A 9320-nucleotide genomic window follows, 5' to 3' on the forward strand; every position below is an offset into this window, starting at 1 on the left:
ATACCTCCTATATCCACATCCAAATCATTTACAAAAATGATGAAAAACAGTGGACCTAGCAGTGACTCTTGCAACACAGTGCTGGTCACAGGCCTCCAGTCCAAAAAAACAGCCACCACCCTCTGTTTCTTACCTTCATGCTAATTTTGTTGCCAATTTGTTAGCTCTCCCTGGATTCCACATGATCTAACCTTGCTGACCAGTCTACCATGCTCTTTCTAAAGTCAGAGCAACACATAAGGCATTGCACTATAAGATTACAAACTAATAGGAGTCACTTTATTCATATAAGCAGGATTTCTTTTAATGGCACAAATTACATTTCCACTACAAATTTTACTAACATACAATTTTTAAAAAAAGTTTTAATCAAGGTATTGTATCAAAACTGGTTTCTCATTTATATAATCTGTAGAAACAATTCAAAGTCTTCCACTTTCTCTTCATTCAATTTGTGGATTATGCTTGAACAGGTACTCAGCCTTAAAAATAAAACAAAATTTAGGATTATTTGTCAATTCTGGATTAGGATAGAACGAGTTAGAATATGCAGGTGTATTTAAGGGAGACATAATTTAATCAGGACAATGATAACCTCTTTCTAATCATATGATTATCAGAACTTTAGCTTTGAAAAATATTAGGTTATCAATGATAATTGTTTGATTAGAACTCCAAGTGCCTACGTTTCTTTTCTGCGAGAAATCAATAGAGTATTACTGACTCCTGTGCAGCCATGCATATCTCTTCAGCAGAAGAGGCTAAAATGTTAATGTTTCCTGAAGCATGGGAATAAAGATGTTGGGTACTAAATCAGATGTGATTTACTTGCTTCATAGTTCTGTCTTCTTTCACAGCTGTTGAGTTAGTAAGATATTGAATGGGATAGAAAACTGGTCATTTCATCCCCCACACTGATCATGGCCATGTGCAGTATTGACTATGATAAGTGCAATGTCCTCATAGTTCAATACTGAGGAGGAGTCACTGTTGGTTTGTGTTCTAAGTAAAGGGAAATAATTAAATAGGTTGAAGGGATGGTGGCAAGGGAATCAGTATTGTACTTCACTTACCAGGAAGTCAACTGGGTCATTGGGCCTTATTTTGCAGCACTCAATCAGTCCCTTGGTCAGTGTTGGCATGACATTCTGCATTAAATAATTTCGTAATGGGACTGAATGAGCTTCAAGGAATTCCTGTTCTTGTCTTTTTACCTCCTCCAGGCGCTTGTTCTGTACAAAAAAAACCCAAACATGTGAACTTTACAACTTACACAAAGAGATAATGGACATAACCCATCTGGTTCGTGAACGCCCTTTAGGAAAGGAAACCTTCTGTCCTTACCCAGTGTGGCCTAAATGTGACTCCAGACCAACAGCAACATTGTTGACTCTTAAATGCCCTCTAAAATGGCCTAGCGTGCCACTCCATTTACAGGGAATTAGGAATGGGCAACAAATGCAGGTGTTGACACCAACATGCATTACAATAATAAAGAAAAAGAAATGTGGATAGAGCGGGAAGGCAATGTTGATACAGAAGATCAGCCACAATGATAGCAAACAGAGGAAACCCCTCAAAAGGTCAAATGGTCCATTCCTGCTCCATTTCTTATGTTCTTAGCTAGAATTCATGTACGCATCCAGATGCTTTTTAAATGTTGTAATTGCACCTATTTTGTCAAAGCTTTTATTCTTGTGCTCATCAGGCCAATTCATAAGGATATCAATGTAAGGGGAATAAACCATTTAGACTGTAAGAGGAGAGCGCTGATTTGTGGCAAATGGATTGGTAGAAGTGCTGCCAAGTTTGTTTCAAATTTAAACTAGTTAAGTTGGCTCTGGTTAAGGCATTGCCCTGAGAAACTGACCAGAGAATGCTGTCACCTATTAGATGCAGCATATATACATGTTCTTACTGTCTGCAAAGAACAGAAAGCAGTGTAAGAGTATTCATAGTGTTCAAAGATGCACAGGTTAGGTGAATTAGCTGTGGGAAATGCAGGGTTATAGGGTTAGTTGGGATGTTCTTTGGAAGGTCAGTGTGGACTCAATGGGCCAAATGGCCTGCCTCCACACCATAAGGATTCTATGATACTATGATTCCAGTGTGCACAGGTGTGCCATACTGCAAGTGCGACTGACCCATGTGTGTCATAAACAGACCATCCTTTTGGCTTACCAGCAGCATCCTATTAGCCTTACAGAGTGAGCTGAGGTAGACTGGCACTCTGGGATAATGACTACTCTGATCAGGTCATATCTCACTGTATATTGCACAAAGCCACAAACAGGCCATAAGCCTAACGCCCATTCAGAACCTGAGAAGTGCAAAATAATAACAAAGAAATACTAGAGAATCAGATTTGGCTCTGAAATTAAAGCTTCTAAAATCATTAAATCCAGATTTCATTCAAGTATGAAGGATGCAGTCATTGTGTTTTATTGCGATTTGTGAACGGAAAAAAAAAATTACAAGACAGCTACATTTGCTCATAAGGCAAAGCAAAACTTGTAAAATCGAAAGGAAATATCTCAAATGATGAAAATCTGAAATAGGAACAGAACTGCAACTAATCATCACTCTTCTCATACGGTGTAAATGGTTTATTTCCCTTACATTGATATTCTTATGAATTGGCCAGATGAGCACAAGAATAAAAGCTTTGACAAAACAGGTGCAGTTACAACATTAAAAAGTACAGACAGACTGTGACATCCTTGGTAGGTACCTTCTAAAGGAACAGTTTGTTAATAAATTGTTTTAAAAGCAGCTTTGAAAAGTTTTTATTTGACGAAAAAACATTTACATTAGAGATGTAAGAGATTTAAGCTTTAGATATCAATTCTAATCAGGTGCCAGAGATAACAAGGTGTAGAGCTGGATGAACACGGCAGGCCAAGCAGCATCAGAGGAGCAGGAAAGCTGACGTTTCGGGCCTAGACCCTTCTTCAGAAATGGGGGAGGGGAAGGGGATTCTGAAATAAATAGGGAGAGAGGGGGAGGCGGATAGAAACTGGATAGAGGAGAAGATAGGTGGAGAGGAGACAGACAGGTCAAAGAGGCGGGGGTGGAGCCAGTAAAGGTGCGTGTACGTGGGGAGTTAGGGAGGGGATAGGTCAGTCCAGGGAGGACGGACAGATCAAGGGGGCGGGATGAGGCTGGTAGGTAGGAGATGGAGGTGGGGCTTGAGGTGGGAGGAGGGGATAGGTGGGAAGAAGGACAGGTTAGGGAGGAGGGGACAAGCTGGGCTGGTTTTGGGATGCGGTTGGGGGAGGGGAGATTTTGAAGCTTGTGAAGTCCACATTAATACCATTGGGCTGCAGGGTTCCCAAACGAAATATGCATATTCTCCTTTATCCATCTTCTATCCGCCTCCCCCTCTCTCCCTATTTATTTCAGAATCCCCTTCCCCTCCCCCATTTCTGAAGAAGGGTCTCGGCCTGAAACGTCAGCTATCCTGCTCCTCTGATGCTGCTTGGCCTGCCGTGTTCATCCAGCTCTACACCTTGTTATCTCAGATTCTCCAGCATCTGCAGTTCCTACTATCTCTAATCAGGGGATAGTAATGCAGGACATTAATACTGAATATGTTATGGAGTAATTGTAAAGTGGTCAGCCAGATGGACCTCATAGAATATGAGCTCCCTAATTGAGGCTGTTAATCTGGTCCAATCAGGGAGCCTTGGCTGACAGATATAAACAGGAGTGCCAGAGGTTCTGTCATTCTGAGACTGGCTCCTGAGGAAGCTGGAATAGTATCAAGGACTTTCAACATGTAAATAAATGGTGACTTGGTGATGGGATACCGGCCTCTGTGGCAATTTTTCATGTTAGTTATCACAAAGTATAAAGTATATGAGAAATCAAATAACATTTAAACTCTGGTATTTTCAAATAAGATTGACATAAGCTTTTCAAAGTAAAATGTGTAAGCAAAATGCTGCCAAATTATGAAACTGAACTGGTGTATATAATTTAGGTAATTTGGAGGTTATTAATTAGTTTTGTTGTTATTAACAGTAAATGATTCTAAGAAAGAAAAGATTTGTTTGTTTAAATATTAAGTGGATAACAAAAGGCAGAGAGAATTGTACAAAGGACAGTCTTCAGGAATTTCAGCCTGGTGGCTGCTAGGAGGATATAAAGGCATAGACAGAAATTTTACCGATTGTAACACGAATATCAGTGGTTATGGACCTGCGGAGATTTTTTGATCTTTATTAAAGAGATTGCATTGCAACTGATCAATTCACATTCATGCTGGGAGAAAAGCAAAACAAAGAAAAATAGCTTCTGATTGTGATCAAATGGCATATTTTGATGCCTAGTTATATTTTTACTGAACATCACGAGCTTCTGCAGGTATTGGATCTTATCTGAACTTGCCAGTATGTTCCATTTATGAGTACATTTCCCCCCTTACCCATTCCTCCCAGCGAGCCATTTTCTTTGCAGCTTCATCCGCTTCCCTGCGTTCCCGCTCTGCAACTTCAGCAGCCTCTCTGGCTAGGCGCTCATCTGCCTGCCTGCGCTGCAGTTCTTTCAGCTCCTCATGTGTTGGTCCATAGTTCTTAGCAGATCCCACAATTTTAATAATCTCCTCAATGACTGGAGTGTTTTCAGCATCATTATCTTGAGAAACATCTGAAAGGAACATTTACAGGCTGCACTGTCAAATTTTCTTGTACATCTACTGCAATTCTCAACACAGATGAAAAATTCTATGTTGAAATTTGCCTTTCCAATGCTGGCCAAAATGACTTCTACATCATGTGGAGCAAATTACATATCTTTCCTTTCTTTCATATTCTTTATGCCTTAAACACTTTGGCTATAGGTATCATCTGTATTCTTGATCTTTATCACTTATTCATTCTTTACCCGTATTTTGTCAGTCCTTTCTGCTACTGACCATAAAACCCAGCTATTAATCTACATATCTTTTTCTTTGTGACATTGATGGACCTACTGTACATTTCCAGCATTTAAATGTCTTATTTCAGATTTTTGGCGCTCACTGTTTTATTTTAAATGTAGATTACATTCTAATTAGATACACCTTTTATTATTGCCAATGGAAATCACTAATGATAATTCTGTCGGAGCTAAAAGTAAACCATATATTAAAATAGGCATTTATATTTAAGAAATAAATGCAAAAGCACCCAAGATTTTCCATACACATTGTACCTTCAGACATGGGACTGAAGACAGCCAAGGTGCTTCTCCTTTGGGAAGGAGAGAAGGAAAATCAAAGAATGTCCTCTTGAGTGACGGAGTTAAAAAAGATACAGTGGCCTTCACAACATCAAGACATGTCGTTTCACTATCAATGAAGAACTTTATTGTTAATCTGCTTATCTGCCTCTTTAAAATAACCCTTCCAACACGGTCTGACTTGTTCAGTTAATGGTGTCATTATTCATAGCACATATCATGATCTAACTGGGTGGTGTAGCTGGCTCAATGGTTAACAGCAGTTCCTATTTTCCTGAAAACGTGACCTTGGAATTCCCTTGTTAGTATAGGGGTTAGTATCCCCGCTATAATGCAGGAGACTGGAGGTGAATCCCCTGATGGGGAGTGGCTGATCTCTGTGTGATGGACTGTGCGTAAACAAGGGTTTCTCTTTTGGTGCTTGTGATGCATCGATAGTGTCCCGGCATCTGAGCCAGGAGGTATCAGTTGAAGTCCCACCTGCTCCAGAAGTGTAACAATATCATTGAACGGGTTGATTAGAAAATATAAAATGTAACCTTGAAATTAACGTAAGTAATTCCAAGTGAGGCCCTCCTATGTGAATAAAAATACTTGCAAGAATATTTTGTTTTCTATAAAGTGCAAAATTTTCCTGACTAATCATGTTAAAAAAACACTTTACACAATTAATATCCAAACCTGGGCTAGTACTTGGAAAGATGGGAAATCAAACCAAGCAAAAGGTTCGACAACAATAGTCACAAGGCAGCAAACCATGGTTCACAGGTGTGACATAGAGCTGCAAGTTGGTTGGCAGGGAAGTCCACCCAGTCTTGAGGGTTAATAGCAGGAGATGCTTGAAATAGATAGATAAAAGGGCAGGAGGGAGAGCACAGGTGGAAAGACAAAATCTATGGTGGACCTTGGATACTACCCTGAGGAACTGACATCAATCAAGCTTACCAATGTGCACAGGATGAATCTCAATCTCATCAAAGTAATTAAGGAGTGTCTCATCTTCCGTATTTTGATCCCTGTACAGGGCGAGGTGACGCATGAACTTGTCTTGTGTATAGTGGGTTCCAACCACAAGACTCTCTGGCAGGTTTAAAACACGATTCTTCAGGAACTCATTGGAAGCTTCCAAAGAAAAGATGTATTCTGTGGAGAAAAAGCATAGAGGCAATGAATTATTGCCATAGAAATGATACACGAAAGGTCAGAGGAATGGCACTTTTTAAAAAGTTACCAAGAGAGCTTGGAGGGAGATATAAGAACATAACAACATAAGAACTAGGAGCAGGAATAGGCCATCTGGCCCCTTGAGCCTGCCCCGCCATTTAATAAGATCATGGCTGATCTTTTTGAGACTCAGCTCCACTTACCTGCCCACTCACCATAACCCTTAATTCCTTTACTGTTCAAAAATTTATCTAGCCTTGCCTTAAAAACATTCAGCGAGGTAGCTTCAACTGCTTCACTGGGCAGGGAATTCCACAGATTCACAACCCTTTGGGTGAAGAAGTTCCTCCTGACCTCAGTCCTACATCTGCTTTCCTTTATTTTGAGGCGATGTCCTCTAGTCCTAGTTTCACCTGCTAGCGGAAACAACCTCCCTGCCTCCACCTTATCTATTCCCTTCATAATCTTATATATGTTTCTATAAGATCTCCCCTCATTCTTCTGAATCCCAGTGTACTCAGTCTCTCCTCATAATCCAACCCTCTCAACTCTGGAATCAACCGAGTGAATCTCCTCTGCACCCCCTCCATGGTTAATAATGAAGACAAAGAAATAGTTAGAGGTAACCTCGTTAAAATTTAAGACCTCAGGTGCAGAGAGAAGGTAAAGTTAATAGTATAGTGATGCATTGGGCTTAAGAATTTCCATGTATGATTAAAATGAGTAATTGAGGCTTGAAGAGGAGATTGGGGAGTGTAAGTGAATTCCACGAGGATGAGGAGTGAGTCATGTCAGATTCACCTTTCAATGGTATATAAATATTCTGGAGTTTTCCCCAATTACCTTTGAGGGTCATCAAATGTCCATTTAGGAGTTAAAATAATGAAATAAAATACACTATGTGATAGATTATACAGATGGAGAGGGTAAGCTTGATAGTCCAAATGATCTTTGCTCCCATAACTTTATTAAGATTGACGAACAACAGATAAGGGTCTATAAGTGAAGATAGTTTATGTAGGTATTTGCAGGTTGGCAGTAACAAAAAAATAAAATATGACAGGTATTATTGACACAGCTTTATAAAACTATAAATTATTACTAACCTGGAGTAATTAATTTGTCATATTGAGGTGATTTATTCAGGGTACTTTCTTCTTCCTCATCTTCTTCCACTGTATGACAAGACAAGACACATAAGGATTAGTTTAAGGACGGATGAATGCACCTTCTAAAAAGCTCAGTAATGTCTGTGCTGCAGAGATGCCGAAATGCTGTTATACACCTCTGGATTTTTTTTTTAAAAACTACCACCAAATCATCCACATTATAAATTAAAAAACAACTTAATATGCATGACCCACCAGGAGCAATATAACAAGGTGCAGAGCTGGACAAACGCAGCAGGCCAAGCAGCATCAGAGGAGCAGGAAAGCTGACGTTTCGGGTCTAGAGCCTTCTTCAGAAATGGGGGAGGGGAAGGGGCTTCTGAAATAATTAGGGAGAGAGGCGGAGGTGGATAGAAGATGGATAAAGGAGAAGATAGGTGGAGAGGAGACAGACAGGTCAAAGAGGCGGGGTTGGAGCCAGTAAAGGTGAGTGTAGGTGGGGAGTTAGGGAGGGGATAGGTCAGTCCAGGGAGGATGGACAGGTCAAGGAGGAGGCAGGTACTAAGAAAGGCTGTAGTACCTGGTTTGCTTCAGGACGTGGTCGAGCAGTTTCAGGGGCGAAGAGATTACAAGAGGGTTGCAGTGGGAGCGAGATCCACTGAGGTCTTTCCGGAGGGAGGAGGGTAACTTCTTCAAGGGAGGCATCCTTAGAAGAGGCTTCGCAGTGTGGTTAAAATTGTTACAGAGATAGTAGGAACTGCCGATGCTGGAGAATCTGATATAACAAGGTGTAGAGCTGGAAGAACACAGCAGGCCAAGCAGCATCAGAGGAGCAGGAAAGCTGACGTTTTGGGTCTAGACTCTTCTTCAGAAATGGGGGCGGGGAAGGGGATTCTGAAATACATAGGGAGAGAAGGGGAGGCGGATAGAAGATGGATAAAGGAGAAGATAGGTGGAGAGGAGACAGACAGTCAAAGAGGCGGGGTCGGAGCCAGTAAAGGTGAGTGTACGTGGGGAGTTAGGGAGGGAATAGGTCAGTCCAGGGAGGACAGACAGGTCAAGGAGGAGGGAGACCACCAGGAGCAATGTTGGGTAAGAGGGAGGGAACTGTATTAAAATGAATTCAGAGGGGGACATAATGCACTTCAAGCTCCATGGTGCCCACCTCTCTCTGAAAGCTTTAAGGGCACAGGTGGGAATCATGTGTTTCCTCTCCAAGGACACACAGGCACGAATGTAGTCGAGAAAGAAGGACAGTGAGTCGTGAACTATGACACTGTCCACAGCTTGCTGCCTGCAGCTGTTGATGGCTACTTTTTCTAGGCCCAGGAGCATGCCCACCAGAGGAGGTCCTTTTATTTGTCCACTTCCCACTACACCAGGTAACCAAAGATCAGGAGGGTATGCCTGAAGTGTGATCAAAAGAACAACAAACATTTTTAAAATAATCAAACAGCAGGGGTACAACCACCCACAACTGATGCAAACATGTTCGGCTGTGCAGAACCCATCTCTTAAATACTTTGTCAAATAAGCATCTCCTGCTCTCAATCAACTCTGGAGTTGTTCTGGTTGACCGTTAAAGAGACCCAATATTGACATATAAATCCAGACTTCTAGCTAGCTCTCAAGAATCTTTAACCTAAAAATGCTTGAGGAATACAACCAAAGTTTAACTCAGAATCCCCAAATTTTCTTTGACTTCCTCTTTCATGCTTTTCTTCCCTTCTTCAGGAATCTTTTTCACCCACCTCACCCCTTTGCCTACATTTTTTTTGACCAGGTCAGTCCACTCTCAGGTCTACTCTGGGTCTGTAAATGGCAACT

At 41.1% G+C, this 9320-nt stretch overlaps 1 protein-coding gene across 1 annotated transcript; it reads right to left on the reverse strand.

Moving 5' to 3' along the window:
- Positions 1-278: 278 nt before the first annotated feature.
- LOC125483662 (adenylate kinase 7-like) lies at positions 279-8692 on the reverse strand (the record flags this gene model as incomplete). Its single annotated transcript, XM_048599813.1, has 6 exons — positions 279-482; positions 1074-1232; positions 4427-4647; positions 6166-6363; positions 7491-7559; positions 8659-8692. Coding segments are annotated over 6 exons (720 nt in total), but the record flags the coding sequence as incomplete, so codon positions are not given.
- Positions 8693-9320: the final 628 nt, after the last annotated feature.

This window comes from Rhincodon typus, chromosome 8 (genome assembly GCF_021869965.1).
Source record: "Rhincodon typus isolate 14 chromosome 8, sRhiTyp1.1, whole genome shotgun sequence".
Taxonomy (NCBI): domain Eukaryota; kingdom Metazoa; phylum Chordata; class Chondrichthyes; order Orectolobiformes; family Rhincodontidae; genus Rhincodon; species Rhincodon typus.